The 19,963-nt window shown below is 39.8% G+C and overlaps 1 protein-coding gene across 2 annotated transcripts in view; it reads right to left on the reverse strand.

Moving 5' to 3' along the window:
* Positions 1-19,963, reverse strand: part of LOC140487917 (E3 ubiquitin-protein ligase UHRF1-like) — a 186,002-nt gene that overhangs the window by 103,523 nt on the left and 62,516 nt on the right. For both annotated transcript variants that reach the window (XM_072587355.1, XM_072587346.1), the window contains one exon: positions 2,209-2,495. In XM_072587355.1, the coding sequence (XP_072443456.1) occupies positions 2,209-2,495 (287 nt within the window). The remainder of the gene's footprint in view (positions 1-2,208; positions 2,496-19,963) is intronic.

Below are 19,963 nucleotides of genomic sequence, written 5' to 3' on the forward strand. Positions count from 1 at the left end.
AAAGATTATATTTACTTTAAAATGGAAATCAATACAAGTGCAAAGTAAATTTTAATTTTTCCAATCAACTGTTTGTTACCTTTTAAAGCACAAGATCAATTTGAAATTCACAGGCAACTTGCTATCAAATATTCATAATTCTAATAGGTAGTTCTGCAGCAAATAAGACAACTCGCTCCCAAGCAAACAAAAGAAACTGAATGCCACAGTACTAGGTTAGAGTGGTGCTGGAAAAGCACAGCAGGCCAGGCAGCATCCAAGGAGCAGGAAAAATCGACATTTTGGGCAAAAGCCCTTATAGTCCTGTTTCAATATAAAACGTCTGCATGGAATTTAGGAATACTCAGTAGAAGTACAATGCATGTCTTGCAGTTGCCAGCTACAGTGCTGCAACATGCCCACAGCTAAAGTGCAATGGTACACGAAAATCTCAAATCAATTTTACAATTCTCAATCACTTCATCCTTCGTACTTTTCACAAACAGAACCATCATTTGAAAAGATGCTTCAGCACAGTGGCATGAAATTACAACACTGTAGGGCAACATTGCCATCGCTAATCATTTCCTGATTAAATTCAAAATTCTGTGAGATATTTGCCATACACTCATTTCAATCTTGGGAAAATTCTGCACCCTCATGCTGTCCAACTAAGACAACTCTCAGCTAAAACAAAAGCCTGGAAATGTATAGATCAAATAACACTTGGGGAATGAAAACAACTGATTTGGGTACGAGGACTTTCATTTCTTACAGGGTTTTCACCTCACTCCATAAGATGGCAAGGGGAAATCAACAACATATGAAATCAACAGAAGAAAGATGTTCCAGATACACATGGCTAGAGATCGAAGCAAAGTACTGCAGATGCTGGAGATCTGAAATATATGGCGAAAAATGTTGGAGAAATTGGACTTGAGACATTATTATAATTGTTTCTTTCTCCATAGATGTTGCCAGATCCGCCCGGGTTTTTCCAGCATTTTCTCTGTTTTCACTAGTGCGAAAGATACTTTTGGCCAGTAGCATAAAGAGCAGTATCAAATGGGCCATTCTACTCTCTATAGCATCTGATATTAAACTGCCATGAGTTGCAATGGGACTAACCATCACATACTAGATGGAAAAGGGTAGCCTAGTCAATGGTGCCCAGTTTGCTCCACTGACCAATTTCTTAACCTTTATTTTTAAAAACAGAAGATCTTGTTATGTTCTAAGTCTTCCTCATTCCTTTTTTTCATTTGGCACCACAATTATCATTGCCATCCAACTTAAAGATATTTTTTAATATTGTCCTTTCCCTCCTCTTACCATCTGGAATGAGAATGAATCATAAGGGCGGTGTGCAATAAGAAGTCCATTCAGTTATTTGCGCTCATGTTGACTGTCTAACAGAGAAACTGAGTTATTGCCATTGCCCACTCTTTGCTCATAGTCCTGAACATTTTCTACCTTCAAGGGGTTATCCAATTTCCTCTTGAAATTTCTGACTGAATCTGTCTCCGTCACATTCTCAGGCAGGGCATTCCACTGCTGCATTGAAAAACATTTTTTTCACAATATCTCCATTGATGCTTTTGTCAATTACTTTAACCTGATCTCTGGGTCTTGAACCTGTTGCCCATTTTCTCTATGTACTCTATCCAGAGATCTCAGTTTTGAACTCCCCATTTACCTTCTCTCAACCTTCTCTTCTCCAAAGAAAACCCCAGCTTCTCAACTCATCCATAAATTGATGCTCCTTACCCATGGAACCACACTCAAACCATTTTTGCACCCTTCCTAGTGCCATCACCTCCTGTACTAAAGTGGTGTCCAGATTTAGCCAGAATACTCCAACTGAAGACAAACCAAAGCTTTACGATAGTGCAAACCAGTAACAAGTTTTAGTTATGAAAAATGTTGCCTTCAATTGATAATTTGCCCAGCAACTTCTTTTGTGTTTCAATTCACAACCTTTAATACCTCTTATGCAGAATAGAAAATGGCCACAATTACATAAGTGGTTTGGTAGTGTAGACTGTAAAAAATAAAAGCCAAAATGGTAATGACATTTTAGACATATTTACTATTAAACTTTTACTTCAATGACATTCAAAAGTACAATTTTTTTCCCAAAGTTTTCATACGTATACAAGCATCTGAACAAAGTAACCAATTTGTTATGCTAAAAAGCCTGTATCTTGGAGCAGTGGGAACTCGACTTACTCATCATACTTGATATGATACACAATGTCATCATCTGTAGAATCCACACTGGAAGTAGATGGTGTACAGTCCAAACTATTTGAGGTGGTCCCACTACAGTGCTGTGACTGATCTTGGTCCGAGAGATCTTTAACATTTTGAGCGTGTGCTCTTGTCCTTTCATTTCCACTGGCATCATTTTTTGATGCACTGTTTTTCTGTCCCTTTATTTTTCGTGTGATATTTACAATGTGAGCTTCAAACCAGGCTCCGATTACCAAATCACGGGCATCCACCAACTCATTTATCTGCAACATAATATTTAAAAAGGAAATATCAGTAACTTTTCAAATGCAATTACATTCTCATTATTGGCAACTACTCAAAAATGGTTTAATTTTTTTCCACATTAGCACTAAAACCTCAATTATCTCACATATAATAAAGATCCGAGGTATGCATGGCATTTCATAGGTAAAGAGACTGACATCCACAGTGTACATAGTGATGTTAAAAATGGGAAGAAAACAAGTTGATGCATCAGGTCCAACTTTTGGTTCCATTTAAATTTAATTTTTACATATTGACTTGTTTAAATTATGCAAATTAAAAACATTGCCAAGATTGGAACTTGAGATAAAATGATAATAAAATGAAAATGCTCAGAAGGTCTATCAGCATCTGAGGAGTGAAAACCCGAGTTCACGTTGAAGTCACTTATCAGTTAGACGCATTAATATTATTTCTCTCTGGGGATTTTGCCAGACTGTTGACTATCCACAAAACTTGCTTATTTTAATTTTTCCTCATACTTGGGCACTAATGCCAAACCATGAAACAAACAATGAAAAGTTTTAAGCAACGGAAATTCCAGGGAATAGTAATCATATGAGTTTGCGCATTCCCCCCCATGTCTGTGTGGATTTCCTGCGGGTGCTCCAGTTTCCTTCCACAGTCCAAAGATGTGCAAGTTAGGTGTCACTAGCCATGCTAAATTGCCCTGTAGTATCCAGGGTATGTAGGTTAGGTGTGTTAGCCATGGAAAATATAGGGTAGTGGGATGGGTCTGGGTGGGATGCTCTTCAATGGAGTGTGGACTTGTTGGGCCAAACGACCTGCTTCCACACAGTAGGAACTCTATGAGAAAAATCAAATTCAATTAAAAAGTGTAGGTCTAAGATTACAATATGTATAACCTTATAATTACCTTTACCTAAGTTAACAGTTGGCTAATGTGAACTGGGAACATAGGTAAAAGATAGACAATAGAGAAGCAGTGACAGATATTTTCAAGTGATATTTTTAAAACTCTCAACAAAGACATATTCCATTTAGAAAGAATGACTGAGCAGGACACAGTGTCCTAAGTAACTAATGAAGTTAAGGGGGGTAGCAAATTGAAAGAAAAGGTATACAATATGGTTAGATTTTAGAAACTAATAAAATATTTGCCAAAAAGTAGTTTGAGAATGAGAAAAAGCTTGCTCAAACAATATGAATTTCCACAAGTATTTTACGAGGTAAGTAATTAAAATGAGCACTGGTTCATTAAAGGGTGAGGCTGGGAAACCAACAATGGCAAAGGTAGAAGCCTTGAACAGATATTATGTATCTGTCTTTTGGAGAAGTGACAAAGCATTACAGGAATATTTGAAAACCAAGAGGTAAAAGGGAGGGGAAATATGAGAATTAAAAGGCTACTAATTCCTCAAGACCTGATGGCCTACAACCTAGGCTCTTTAAAGCTTGTAGAAATAATAGATGTGCGACTGTGATCTTCCAAAATTCCCTAGATTCTTGAAAGATCAAAGTGGATTGAAAAATTAAAAATATACTACCTCTATTCAACAAAAAGGAAGAAAGAAAAAAAATTAAAACCAAATTGGCCTAGGATCTGTCATAGGGAAAATACTCAAATCCATTATTAAAGAGGCAGGCAGATTCAACAGGGATTTGTAAAAGAGAAGTATTATTGACTCATTCATTGAAGTTCTTTGAGGAAGTAACAAAGTGAATAAATGGGAACCTATTGATGTGAAGTACCTAGGTTTTAAAAAGGCATTCAATAACACAGTCGAAGAGTGTGGTGCTGGAGAAGCACAGCCAGTCAGACAGCATCTAAGGAGCAGGAAAATCGAAGTTTCGGGCATAACCACTTCATCAGGAACCACAATTATGCCTGAAACGTAGATTCCCCTGCTCTTGGATGATGCCTGATGGGCTGTGCTTTTCCAGCACCCCACTCTTTGACCTTGATCTGCAGTCCTCACTTTCGCCTATTCAATAACACATCAAAGGTTACTCTAAAAAAAGTTAATTGATACAGGATTGGTTAGCTAACAAGAATAAATGGATTATTTATGAACTAGCAAGATGTGACTGGTAGGGTGCCACATGGATCAGAGCATACATCAGGAGTGTATAAAATGTTACATGGATTGACTGCCTACGGATTGTGTGCTTCTTGACAAAACAGAATATATCTGCAAATACATTCAAAGAGCACACAATCTATAGGGAGTCAATCCATGTAACATTTTATACATTCCTACTTTGGAAATAGAACCAGTCTGACTCAAGAATAGAATACAGACAGACTCTAACCTCACATCCTTAATGCATTGTCTGAGCTGAGATACCACCTTTGTTTAAATAAAACCTTAAATTATCTTGGGAGTGTGACTTGAAAGTAGTTCTGGGATTTACACCTTAAATGAATCGAAGCCTGCAACCCATTCTAAAAGATGAAAGACTTAACAGTCATCTAGATTTGTTCAATATATTGCATCAGTTGTATGACACTATAATCTTTTGCAATAAATTCTGTGTCCTATGATTCTGCTTATCCTTTTGTTGTAACATGGTTCCTTCGTCCTAAGAGTCAATTGATCTTAACCTTAAGTGTATCTCATGTAATTGCATCTTTTCTCACTGGCTACCTGATGAAGGTTCAGTACTCCAAAAGCTAGTACTTCCAAATAAACCTGTTGGAATATAACCTGGTGTGTGTGATCTTTAATTTTGAGAAAAGATGCAATTACATGAGATACACTTAAGGTTAAGATCAATTGACTCTTAGGATGAAGGAACCATGTTACAACAAAAGGATAAGCAGGCTGGGCCTATAAGCTACTGGAACTTAGAAAATTTGTGGGGACTTATCAGGGTGGATGCAGAGAGGGAGTTTTCCTCGGGGGAGAAATCAGAACTAAGCAACACAATTCAATGATTTTGGGCCTGTTTTCAGCGGAGGATTTCCTTTTTTTTTTAAAGAGGGTCTTTGTGAAATTCTCTGCCACATAGACTGGTGGCAGCTGTGACATTCAAATTAGATTGATCAGATCAATGGGTTCAATTGACCTTTGACCGACAGGAGTGTCAAGGGCTTTTGAGAATGGATAGCAAAGCGTAGTTGAGGCTGCAGCAGATCAGCCACGATCTTATAGAATGATAGCGCAGAGGGGCTGAATGGTCTATATCTGCTCATTGTTCTTCTGTTCTACTTACAAAGTGATCAAGTCAATTACCATTATCATACTGTTAACATTTTAAGGTGTCAGCTGTGTTCAGTCGGTAGCACGGAATACCTCCAAATCAATAGATCATAAATTAAAGCCAACCCCAGATTTGTGCACACAATTCAGCAGACAATCCAATGTCATACTGATGGAGCATGGTCTTGCTAGAGATACCATCTTGCTGATGAAATGTTAAATTGTCACCCAAAGTGACTGCATAGGCAGATATTAAAGACGCTATGGCATGTTTTGAAGAGCAAGGAAGTTCTTCCTGGTACCATGTCCAATATTGACCCTTCAGGCAACAAATAAAACTGACTATCTGGTTATTTATATTGCTGCTTGTATGCAAATCAGCTGCTGCTCTTCCTACACAACTAGTGGTGATGACACTTCAGAAGTGGTTCATTGACTGTTTTGCGATGCAATGAAGTTGTGAATGGTACAAAATACACACAAGTTAAAAGGGTGATATGATACTCACAGAAAGTGGACTTTTGGCTCATGGTCCAAGTACTGTCTCTTTGGAGGAGCTAGCTGTTTTCTTAGCTCAGAATTTAGTTTAGGAAGAAGTCGCACTATTGGATACTGTTTATGGTAAGCTTATTGTAGAACAGACTTAAATAATATGATAGCAACAGACTTTTGCAGATTTCAATTTGATCACCGCCAGGAGATGGTGACGTGGCGGTAATGTCACTTTCTCTATGTCACTAGACTAGCAATCCAGAGACCTGGGCTCACATGAGTTCGAATTCCACCACATCAGAGGGCAAGAGTTTGAATTCAATTAACCAAAATCTGGAACTGAAAGCTCGCCTCAGTAATGGTGACCATTCTTGATTGTCACAAAAAGCTATTTGTTTCACTAATGTCCTTTAGAGAATGAAATGTGCTGTCCTCATCTCCCTGGCCTACCTGAGACTCCACAGCCACAGCAATGTACTTGACTCTTAATTGCCTTCTGGGCAATTAGATGCTACATCTACCAATAGCACCTACATTGCAATGAAGAATACATTTTCAAAAAATAAAAGATTCTGTTGATTCTTTGCACTGTTACCCTGATTTCTTCACAGTTGAGATCAGAGATCCAGAGACCAACACACATATACAAGAGTGAAGCACAAATACAAAGGGAATAACTCTGTTCCTTGGCAAGGGCAGAAACTAGTCCCATTTCTGAAAATAAATTCCACACTTAACACAAGTTTCAAAAAGCACCAAAACCAAACATAGCTTTTTTTAAAGAAAAAAAAATCATATTTTTTGTTAAGCTAGAACATGGGAAGTAATCAGCATAATGATCCAAAAGTGCTTTGCCAGAAAGGGAAGCAAGTCAGTCGCTTAGGAAGACAGCCATAAAAAAATTCCAATCACAGAATATTTACTTCAGTATGTTTACGAGCTGCATGAAGTCAGTACAACTGTGTGTTGAATCAATCATGTCATGTGAACAGGTGGAATCAGAGCGAGCACCAAGACGAAGTGACGCGAAGCAAAAGATGGAAGTCACTGAAAGCCATTCAAAAATTCCTTTGCTTCTTGTGAGCAAGCACGCATCAAATAGGCAAGTAGGAAAAGTGCAATCATTCCACCATGCCAACCCCCTTCCTGTAATGAACTGCAAAATTAGGCAATTTCTGATTTTAATTGAAAGTAGAATATTAGACACAAGTCAAGTCTGTTGTAACCTCATTCAAACTCAACAGCATTGTCACCAAAAACAAATTAAACAAACATCTGAGGCAGTTAAACTTTCAAGAAGCAGATGCTGAGTCCAGGAAGATCATTGTGAGGAGAGTATGAGAGCTTGACAAGATATATGTGCTTCTCGAAGATTTAATGGAATATTTTAAAACGATTGACAGAAAACTGGAGATGTTGAGAGAAGGAGTTTGAGCATCAAGACTGACAGCAGCGGATATTCCATTGCTAATGACAAAAACAAAGGGAGGAGGCATGCACACAAAGCCTGATCAAAGAAAACAACATCAACAAAGCAATACTGATCTCAGCCTGTGAGGGAGGTGGTTATCCTATGAGAGAAGATCGGACATATATGAATTCAGGTTTGGAAGAACGAGAGATGACTTACTGAAACATCGAAGGTCTTCAAGGGTGTTTGTTGAATGGATGCTAAAAGAATGTTTGCGTTTATGGCAGAGATGAGAACTTGACGCGCACTTTAAAAACTAAGGGATATCCCATTTAAGATGAATGTGAGAATATTTTTTCTGAGAGAGTTATATCTGTGGATCTTTCTTCCTCAGAGAGGGATGGGGTTATTTAAAATTTTTTTTAGGGTAGAGCTTAACTGACTTTCTTGTTAGTTATGAATCTCAGATTATCAGGATTAGATGAGAAGTCCACAAACCAATTAGTGGTGATCTTAGTGAATGGGGGTACATGCTTATGAATTAATTCCTTGCTCCTAAATGGCAAGCTCACATGGACGATACTGTAGAGATAGAGCTAGAGAAAAGGGATTTTAACTTAATGCTGAGGGAGAATTAAAGGAAAAAATAAATATTATTGAGGACGATTAATGATGATGGGTAAACAGCAATTAATGCAGGACATAATGATAGTAGAGTTTGAGCAAAGATGTGGAGAGTTAAGGTTAAGACATCACAAGATCACAGAATATCTGAATTACTAAGAAATGCTTAAGTAACACTGCTATAGAGAGGTTGAACTAAACTCAGGAAGGCAGCAACACTAAACGAAAGTGGTCTTGATGACTGATCATAGCCAACCCAACATGAAAACTGCAAACAGTTAAGTTCAACTCAAGACAAACCGATAGCGATGCAATTGGTAGTCAAGGAGTACAAAGGCCAAAGATGAAGTCTTTATTCTTCAGAGGAAGTTATCAAGAAGGTTCAAAGCCTTGGTGTCTGATAGCACAGAAGTATTCAAGGGGACAAAAGAGATGAAGAGACGATAAGAGCTTTGAGTCAGTGTCAATATGAATGATAGTCATATGCTCGAGTTGATTCACGCTTTATGCTAATACACTACATTTATACAATATACAAGCTTATGAATTGCCTTGCAGCCAGAATCCAGTACAAAATTTTTCCCTTATGGTTCAAAAGCATCCCAATAAGAAAAAAGCATGTCTCCAATAAAGATATTACTTTGGATCAAAACATTTTGACTATTTGTTATTTGAAATAATCACGAAATCACAAGGAAGACCTCTCAAGGATTCACAAGTTCCTCACCTTCTCTCCCTCACCCTCCATCTGAGGTTGCTTCTTGTCCAGACTTTACACACATGTGGGTAGCCAGACTACAAGCTTCAGCTGTCAGCAATAATCTCTGCACACAGACCAAACACTCCAAGAAAATGACCTTGCCTCGATGTTCAATCCTGTTATTTTAAATTAATGACCACCAGAGCATTCAAATACTTAGAGAAAAAGTGAATTATTGCTCATCTTTCAGTTACATTTAACCAAGATTAAAAAGTCTCCACAAGGTCACAGCATATGGTCTTCTACACATCACACATACATCAAGTAGAGGTTACAACCTCCCCCATTAGATTTCGAATTTGCTGCTTGTTTGTGCCTTCAATTTTTGTTTATTCATTTGTGGGACATCGGTGTCGTAGGCTAGCCAGCATTTATTAGCTGTCGCTAGTTGCCCTTCGGAAGGTGGTAGTGAGTTGTCTTCTTGAACCGCTGCAGTTCACATGCTGTAGGTGGACCAACAATGCCCTTAGTGAAGAAATTCCAGGGTTTTGACTCAGTGACAGTGAAGGAGCGATGATCCATTTCTAAGTCAGGTTGGTATGTGGTTTGGAGAGGAACTTGCAGGTGGTGTTCTGTATCTGCTGCCCTTCACCTTCTAGATAGAAGTGGTTGAGCCTTTGGAAGGTGCTGCCTCAGGATCTTGACTGAATTTCTGCAGTGCATCTGTAGATAGTACATACTGCTGCTACTGAGCGTCAGTGGTGGAGAGCGTGGATACTTATGGATGCAGTGTCAATCAAGTGAGCAGCTTGGTCCTGGATTCTTGAGTGTTGTTAGGCTGCACTCATCCAAACAAGTGGAGAGCATTCTACCACACTGACTTGTACCTTCTAGTTGGTGGACAAGCTTTGCTGAGTCAAGAGGTGAATTACTTATTGCAGCATTCCTAGCTTCTGACCTGTTCTCATTGCCACAGTATTTATGTGGTAAGTCCAGTTGAGTTTCTGGTCAATGGTTACCCAACAATGATGATAGTGGGTGATTCAGTGGTGTTAACATCACTGATTGTCAAGGGGTGGTGGTTAGATTATCTTATTGGATACGATCATTGCCTGGCATTTGTATGGCACTTGTGCCCAAGCAAGGATATTGCCCAGATCTTGTTATATTCGAATACTGACTGCTTCAGTATCTGAGGAGTTACAAATGGTACTGAACATTGGCAAACATGCTCAAATCTGACCTTATGATGGAGACAAGGTTATTGTTGTAGCAACTGAACATAGTTGGGATTGGGATACAATCCTGAGGAACTCCTGCGGAGGTATACTGGAGCTGAGATGACTGACCTCAAAAAATCACAGCCATCTTCCTATGTATCAGCTGTGACTTCAACTTACAGAGTGCTTGCTTCCGAAACCACTGACTCCAATTTTGCTAGAGTTCCTTGATGCCAAACTTGGTTGAATGTGGTTTTGAAGTCAAAAGCTGACACTCCCACCTCGCCTCTGGAATTCAACTCTTTTGCCTATGTTTGAATCAAGGCTGTAATGAGGTCAGGAGCTGAGTGGCCCTGGCAGAAGCCAAACTGGGTGTCACTGTTTAGATTAGATTAGATTAGATTCCCTACAGTGCATAAACAGGCCCTTCAGATCAACAAGTCCACACCGACCCTCCGAAGAGCAACCCATCCAGACCCACTCTCTCTGACTAATACACCTAACCTAATGCTCCTTCCTGATGAAGGGCTTTTGCCCAAAATGTCGATTCTCCTGCTCCTCGGATGCTGCCTGAACTGCTTTGCTTTTCCAATCTAATCTAGAATCTAGTTTCCAGCATCTGCAGTCCTTGTTTTTAACCTCATGCACCTAACATTATGGGCAAGTTAGCATGGCCAATTCACCTGACCTGTACATCTTTGGACTGTGGGAGGAAACTGGCGTACCCAGAGGAAACCAACGCAGGCATGGGGAGAATGTGCAAACTCCATACAGTCACCCAGGATTGGATTCAAACCCAGGTCCCTGGTGCTGTGAGGCAGCAGTGCTAACCACTGAGCCACTGTGCCGCCTTGTTGACACCTTTCATCACTTTACTGATAATTGAGAGTAGACTGGCAGGGCAGTAATTGGCCAGGCTGGATTTGTCTGCTTTTTGGCTACCGGGTCATATCTGAGCAACCTACCCCAGTGAGGACTACAGATGCTGGAGTTCCGAGTCAAGTGTTAGAAAAGCACAGCAGGTCAGGCAGTATCCGAGGAACAGGAGAATCGATGTTTCGGACATAAGCCCTTCTTGGGGATTGAGCCCTTCATTCCTGATGAAGGGCTTGTGCCCAAAACGTCGATTCTCCAGCTCCTCCTATGCTGCATGATCTGCGGTACTTTTCCAATCTACCCTATCAGGTAGATGCTGGTGTTGTATTGTACTGGAACAGCATGGCTAAGGGTGCAGCCAGAATGTTGTTAGGACCCATAGCCATTGCAATATTAAGTACCTCTGTCTTTTTCTTGCTATCACATGGAGTGAATTAAATTGGCTGAAGACTAGTATCTGTGATGTTGGGGGACAACTGGAGAAGGCCAAGATGGCTGAAGATTGCTACAAATGCTTCTGCTTTATCTTTTTCACTGACTTGTTGGGCTCTTCCATCATTGAGGAGGGAACATTTGTAGTCCTCCAGTGAATTATTTAATCGTCCACTACCATTCACGAATGGATATGGCAGAGATTGGCTCTGTCTTTCACTTGGTGCTTTTGCTGTTTGGCAGCTTCATCAGGTTGACACCTCATTTTTAGTTTTATTTGGTGCTGCTCCTACCATGCTTGCCTGCACTCTTCATTGAACTAGGGTTGATCCTCTGGCTTGGTGGTAATGATTGAGTGGGGGATATGCTCGGCTATGAGTTTGCAGATTGTACTGGAGTACAATTCTGCTATGGTTGACTGCCCACAGTGCCTCCTGGATCCCCAAACTTCAGTTGCTAGATCTGTTTAAACTCTATCCCATTTAGTATGTTTATCCTGCCATATAACATGGCAGAGGTTATTCTCAATGTGAAGGTGGAACTTTATCTCCAACAAGGACTATGTACTAGTCACTCTTACTGATACTGTCATGGACAAATGCATCTGCAGCTGGCAGACTGGTAAGGATGAGGTCAAGTACATTTTTTCCTCTTGTTGATTCCCTCATCACCTGTTGCAGACCCAGTCTAGCAGCTACATCCTTTAGGATCAACCAGTTCATGCAGTCATCCTGCTGCCATGCCACTCTTGGTGGTAGGCGCTGAAATCCTGTACAGGAGCACTGATTGACCAGTGAAGGGAGAATGCTACATGGTAACCACAGGAGGTTTTCTTGTCCATATTTAACCTGAAGCCATGAGATTTCATGAAGTCTACAGTCAACTTTGAGGGCTCCCTGAACAACTCACCGATTGTATACCACTGTGTCACCACCTCTGTGGGGTCTGTCCTGCCAGTGGGACAGGACAAATCCAGGGCTAGTGATCTCTGGGACATAGTCATACTCACAAAATCATACCTTACTATGTTGAGCTGTTGTTTCACTAGGCTGTAAGACAGCTCTCCCAATTTTAGCGCGAGATGTTACAGAGATGACTTTGCAGGGCTGACAGGGCTGATTCTACTGCTGTCCTTTCCAGTGCTGAGGTCAATGGCAGGTGACATGTCTAGTTTTACTTCTTTGTGAGACTTCGTAGCAACTGATACAACTGAGTGGCTTGCTCAGCTATTTCAGAAGGCAGTTGAGAGCCAACCATACTGCTACGGGTCTGGAGTCACAAGTAGGACAAAATAGGTGAGGATGGCAGACTTCTTTCCCTGAAGGACATTCATGTGCCAGACTGGTTTTCCAACAAACGGCTTCATGATGATCAGTAGATTCCTAATTCCAGATATAATGTATTGAATTGAAATTCTACTACCTGCCATGGCCGTATCTGAATCTCCAAAACATTAACTGAGTTTCTTGGTTAATAACTGAGCAATAAAAAAACCACAAGGCTATCACCTCCCCTTATTATCAATTATCACAAGACCAAAACTTCAGCAAATCATTTATGAAGATTTCCCAGTGTTGTTTTGCTATGTTCAATCTTTGTGGCACCACCTTGGCATTAATACAACCAACACATTACCTGCTATCATTTCTCCCCTTGCACCTATATAACCAGTGCTCAACTCCTCCTAAACCTTCTAATATACTACCATTGGTGGGGTCTATAAAAGCACTACAAGTTTCCATGTATATCAATGACAACTGGCTTTAATACATGGCCTTGTGTCTTCCCAATTCACCTGTGGCCCAAAAACTCCTGTTCAACAACTGTCCATTCCTTGAACTCTATCCACTTGTATATCAAACTGCCATTAGACACTAAGGTCAACATGCTGTCCATAACCAGCCAATACAGATCTATTCTCTAAAATGCACATCTCTAAGAAAAATATAGTCACTCCTTTAAACACATTCAGCTTGTCATCAGTTTTCATTGCAATCTGAAGACCTCTGAAGTCACTGCAATCACTTCATTTTACAGATAGCAAACAAATTATATTTACACAGCACCTTTAATGTTTTAAAACATATTTTCCAGTATTAGTCAAGCTAGTGGTTCCAGCTAATTGTGGATTCCTCCCACCTTAGTCCAACGTTTCACTCCAACTCATTTCTTTGTCTAGACTGAATCTAATGAGGCAGAACCTCCACATCCTGTTCAGTTTTACTTCAATCTTCACATTCAATCATTTTGACTCTACTCTCTCCATCAAACATCATGCATTGCTGCCTGCTCACTCTACCTTCATCACAACAGTGCTCTTGTAGTCTCTCAAGGCTCATCCTGAACAAACTCAAACTTACCACCCACATCATGTCCTGTATGAGTCTTTTTAGCCATCAGCTCAACTGTGAAACCTTCACTTAACTGCCAAAGTGTCTGTGCATTTCTTTCAAAGTAATCATTAATCCAGCTTACCCCTACAACCTCCTGTGACCCTATACCCACTTACACCTGTCGGGGAATGGCTTGCTACATTCCAATGTCCCTTAAAGTAATTCAATTAATTGGAGAAAAGACTGATGATAGCAATCTGTGACTTTTGCAATGTTTATTTTTGCGGAGAATCCAAGTACTGCAAATATAAAAAACTCAAAAATACCAAGATTCTTAAGACCCAGAAAAGAACTTACATTTTGTTCCTTCCCTGAATAATCATAGCAGGCAAATGCCTGTTTTTATCCTAGTTCCACAAGTTAACTTTAAGGAATGTAGAGCAAGATTAAACAAGGAATAGCATGACATTAAAGTGCTTGGTGCATAGCATGGGTTTCCAAAGTGACAAGGAAAATGTCATTCACAAACACAGTTCTCTCTTCAGAAAAATCAAGTAAAGCCCCTGAAAAATGAATGGCCAGTTATAATGAAAATTACCGATATATAAAAGTGCATAGAGATAAATGCTTCAATTCAAGCAAATTCTATATCTCTCCAGCCAGCTTTTGGATGCAACTTTAAAAAACAGTACTATGCAATGAACGCACACCAAGTGACTGTCAGTAAAGAGTTAATTGCATTACCAAAAGTCAGTCAATTTTTTTTGCTGCTACCCAAGGCAGAAAGGAAAATTCTGCTTAAAGTCATACAGATTTTCTTGTTAGGATCAGGTAAATAATAATACTGGCATGATCCATCACTAAAACTTAATCGAGACAGCAAACATCTGACTGACTTGACTCAGTTTCATCGACATCACTGATGCAGCATTCTTATGACCTTGAATGAGAATTGATTCTGATTTGTGGTCACCCATCCAATACCCAATGCAGTTAACAGAAGTCATCAACTTGCAATCATCTGGAACGAAGCCAATCAGGGTACTGGTTGCATAAATCATTATTTCCTTACAACCATGTCTGTGATTTAGACTTTAATGGTGACTACTCCTGACATTACATCACGTTATCGTTGCACGTACAGATGAGCTGTTGAAGGCTAGCCACAGAAAGCCAATGAGTACAGAACATCTTTGCAAAAAGACACTCAACCTTGAATTCTTCACCCCGCTTATTCAGCCGTGCATTAAATCTTGTAACCTAATTCTTTCTTTTCCTAAGTGACAGTGCATGAATGCTGGGAGTATTTTGGTGTCACACGTGAGAATCAGATTCTTTCATCCCACGCCAATATGTTGATGTGCATCATCCTTATAAATTTTTATTAACATTGTGCAATTAGCCCAAGGCACGACCATAAACTGAACACCTCTGCAAACAGCTGCAATCAAGTGTAAAGTTACCCAACTGGGGATGGGGCTAGGGGGAGCTTGCAGGGTTGAAAATCTTATCCACCAAGGCTGAATTCAAGCTAAAGGTGGTGGGCAAAACAGCTGCTGGTTACTGGGAAGTTTTCTGAAGAGGATAGAGCTAGAGAGCAACCACATTTCTAAGTGTGTGGAACAGAAAGGTCCAAAATGAAAGATCTCTAGAATTCCAAAGATATTAAGCTGTGATTGAATATTTAAAACATAGAACAGAATCTAAACACAAAAAATAGGAAGAACATACACAGTAAGGGGGTAAACAGCAATATTAGTAGCCATCATTGTTACGACGACAGGTCATATTTAATATTGCTTGAAGGACTTACATTTTGAAAAGTTGGGGAAAGGAATGTACTTTACAATTTGAGAACATAGTAGTTTCTTTAAAAGACTTAATTGTAAGTTCATTGTTTTAAATCAAAACAAAGCTTCCTAAAAATCACACGAGTAGTGATAACTGCTTGCTTTATTGAGAAACATGCTATGGCAGTTTTTCACAGATTCGCAGAATCATCACAGAATCCCTCCAGTGTGGAAACAGGCCATTTGGCTTAACCAGTCCAGATCGACGCTCTGAAGAGTAACACAAGAATAACCCTCTGAACACCAACTAGCCACGAAATGACATGACCAGCTATCCTTAGTAGGCACACACGCAGATCACAAGCAAGATGAGTTCAACTGGGACAACACTACTATTATAGGACAAGCTGAAAAATGTGTTGCTGGAAAAGCGCAGGTCAGGCAGCATCCAAGGAGCAGGAGAATCGACACTTCAGGCATAAGCCCTTCTTCAGCCCTTACAGGACAAGCCAAACAGAGAACAGCCAGGGAATTCCTAGAGGCATGGCACTCATCCACAGATTCTATCAACACACACATCGACCTGGACCCAATATACCGGCCACTGCAGCAGACAGCTGGAACTGACAACCAGAAGCAGCAGAGACAAACCACTATAAATGCCGGAGGAAACATCACAGAAGCGCTTCACAGGAGGCTCCCAAGCACTGAGGATGTCACCTAGACAGGGGACGAAACATCTGCAACACAAATTCCCAGCTCAGCGAACAGAACCACAACAAGCACCCAAGCTACAAATCTTCTCACAAACTTTGGAGGACAACATTCTCACCCATTTGCCAACACTGAAGGAAGCCGCATCTTCAGCTGATCATCTCCACAGGTACTAATCTATGTTAGAAGCACTGCATCGTGAATTTTCAAGGCGACTTCAAGACTTTAAAACGGTTGAGAATGAAATGCACAAGACTTTTTTCCCCATTTACATGCAATGTGGAGAATGCATCGAGTAAGGTTCAGCTTGAACTCATTGACCTGCAGTCTGACACACTTCTGGCAGAGTACTTTAGGTCAGTCTCACTGCTTGATTTTTACTCTTCCCTCAAAGAGGAGAACTTTCCACACATGAGGCATGCTCAGAAGATTCTAGTCCTCTTTGGATCTACTTATATATGTGAACAGACATCCTCAGTGATGACGTTCAACAAATCCAAATACAGATCCTCTATCACTGATGATCACCTCTCAGCTGTCCTTCGCATCTCCACCTCAGACATTCAACCAGATTTCAGTCACTTGTTCAAGCCCAAAACAGACTGAATTTTTCTCACTAAAAAAGTAAAATGAACTGAAAAACATCAAAAGCACTTATTGTTTTTTTGTATAGAGTTGTTTGTCATTTGTAATACTGAACAATAATGAAACAACTTTTCATTATTGGTTTGCGAGATTAACATGTTAAAAATAAAATGAAATACTGAAATTATTGTTTTTACTGTTTATTTCTTCTACACTTGACCTACTCCACAATTTCATATCTTTATTGTAACAGAATATCCTTATTCTTTTGATTATAAGTTTCAGTGCAAAACTTTATAATTTAGTACTCTTTATAATGGGAGAAAATTAATACTGAGCAGAATTATGTTCAACTTATTGTTGGTTCTGCCCTCCAACACAACTCAGGTTTCTCATGTAGCCCCTTGGAAGAATTAATTGCCCACCCCTGGGCTAGAGTAAGAATCCATTAAAAGATACTTCAAAGTCACACAGTCCAAATTCAATAGATTTCAGGTTATTTCAGAAGTATGTGTGGAAATGAAGATCTTCTGACCACTATCCTCCTTTCAGACAGGAATGGTGCCAAAAGTGCTGGTGGATTAAAAGTATTACATTCCTACTTAAAAAGGGAGAGCAGAATAAATCAACCAACCGCAGACCAATCTGTCCAAGGTTTCTGATGGGAAAACATCAGTGTCAAATTTAAGTTGCGTTTTGAAAAGCATGGGCTAATAAATGAGAGAAAGCACAGATTTATTAAAGACATCTCACGTTTGAATTACATTGGTGAAGTTATACAATGAGAGTAATTCATGAGTAGCAGCATGTTTGATAAGAATTATGTCTTTCAAAAGACTTTTTTCAAATACCGCCTGAAATATATTTGTCAACAGAATTGAAGCCAATGGGATTAAAGGGACAGTGACACCATGGATAAAGAATTGGCCAAATAAGAAAAAGGCAAATAGTGGTGAAAAATTTCTTTGACAGGAGAGACAAATACAGTGGGATTTTGCAAGAGACGGCATTCTGCTTGATATATGTTAATGACTTGGATATTAAGTTTGCAGACAGTAGAAAAATGGGAGTTATAATTATTGAGGAGAATGAGAGTGACATTGCAGCTCAGTGGTTAGCACTGCTGCCTCACAGCACCAGGGACCGGAGGTTGATTCCAGCCTTCTGCAACTACCTGCTTGGAGTTTGCACATTCGCTCGATAACCAGATGGGATTCCTCCAGGTTTCCTCCCACCATCGAAAGATGTGCAGGTTATGTGGCTGTCGTGTCCATGGGTTGTTTAGGCTAGGTGGATTAGGTAAATGCAAGACTACAGGCACAGGGGAGGAGTCTGGGTGGATGCTCTCAGGACTGGTGCAAACTTGATTGGCTGATGGGCTTCTTCTGCACTGTAGGGGTTCTATAATTTTGTAAGAAAGTAAGAGAATTCCTGAAAGACAGATTGGTGAAATTGGCAGACATATGGCAGATAACACTGAAGTGTTTGATTTTGGTGAGGAGGATGAGGGACAGCAACAGAAAGTAATGTGTCAAATTCCTGAGTGAAATGTAGGAACAGAGAGATATATGGACACAAATCATTAAATGGTGGCAAATCAAGCTGAGAAGGCCATTTCCAAAATCAAGCAAATAATTGCGTAAACAAGTAGAAATTGTTTCCAGTGACAAAAGTGTTGGTAGCCAGACAAACACCAATTTAAAGCAATTGGCTCAAGACAATGGTCAATATGAAATCTTTTTTTGGATCTGGAATGCTCTGGAAAGTAGTAAAAGCAATAGCTCATATTCAAAACAAAACTCAATAATTTAAGGAGAAAATCGTACAGGTCTTTTGGGAATGAATAGAATGCAAAACTCATTCAAGAGCTGACAAAAGCACGATGGGCCTAACAGCCTACCTCTCTGTTGCATCATTCGGATTCCACTGAATGTCAGTGAACTTCCATAAGCACTCACTTCACCACTGTAACCTCTTTGATTGACTGGTCAAGTCTATTCTGCAACAGGCATTGCTAATGGCTTGGCTAATCAATAAGGCAAAGGTGCCAAGTTATCACAGGTTAAAATCAGCAGAAAATAGGAGGAATGTTATGAAATTTGAAGAGCGAGGAATGCTTTAGCAGGTAACTCAGTATTTGCTTCATGTTTTTCAATCCTCTCCATCAATCTGTTTACGTATCAGTCCCTAAATTAGAAGAATTTGGATATAAAGAGCATTGAAACTTCAAGACTGCAACTGTACTTTACTTGGTAGATCCAGATAGTAATGTTGAGGAGGTGCAGCTGTTAATTCACGGAATTAGCTTGTAAACAACGTATGAAAGTAAGAGCACATAGGAATGACTTAGTCACCATACACCCAACCAAAAAAGGGAAGGAAACATTCTACAACTCCAGCTACGTTCAACAAGTGATGTCAATGTCTAAAGTTCATTTCCTAACCGACTGACTGGACTGTTAAATTTTTTTGTCTTCTTTTTCCAGAAATAAAAGTGAAGAACCAAGATTGATAGCATCCAGCATCGCCAAGATTGAATGCATTAAAAAAAGATCAGATGTTGAGGCAAAGTCTGGGTTTTGAAAATGACGAGCAGGAGGAGAGAATGAGGGAGGTTGGGAGCTAGGCACTCTGGGGACCCACGAATCAAATGCGATAATGGACAGAGAATATACATGGAGCCTCAATTTCACCACAGTATTATACAGAAGACGCGCACAACTGGCAGTTCAAAGAAATGAGTTGCATTCAGAGTAGTAATGACTGCAGTAGTGTTGGTGAGAACGCAGCAGTCTCTCCAAACAAGAACCACAGATTAGAAATTGGGTGAGAGAGGGATTGCCCATTGAAGAAGTGTTGTCTTCTATCCCAGTGAGAGATATTAAATTCATCTAAGTGGCTTCCCAAATATCGAATAGATACCTAAATTTCCGATACACTTACTAGAGTTAAGTGATCGCAAGAGCAAACAACAGCATTTGACAATAAAGAGAAAACAAAGACTTCTCGGAAGACAGATTCCTCTTCAGGACTAAGGAGATGGCAAGGCTGAACAACGGAATAAAACCTACAAAAACGTGGCAGCCATTATTAAAATCATGAAAT

The sequence above is a fragment of the Chiloscyllium punctatum genome, chromosome 2 (genome assembly GCF_047496795.1).
Source record: "Chiloscyllium punctatum isolate Juve2018m chromosome 2, sChiPun1.3, whole genome shotgun sequence".
NCBI lineage: Eukaryota > Metazoa > Chordata > Chondrichthyes > Orectolobiformes > Hemiscylliidae > Chiloscyllium > Chiloscyllium punctatum.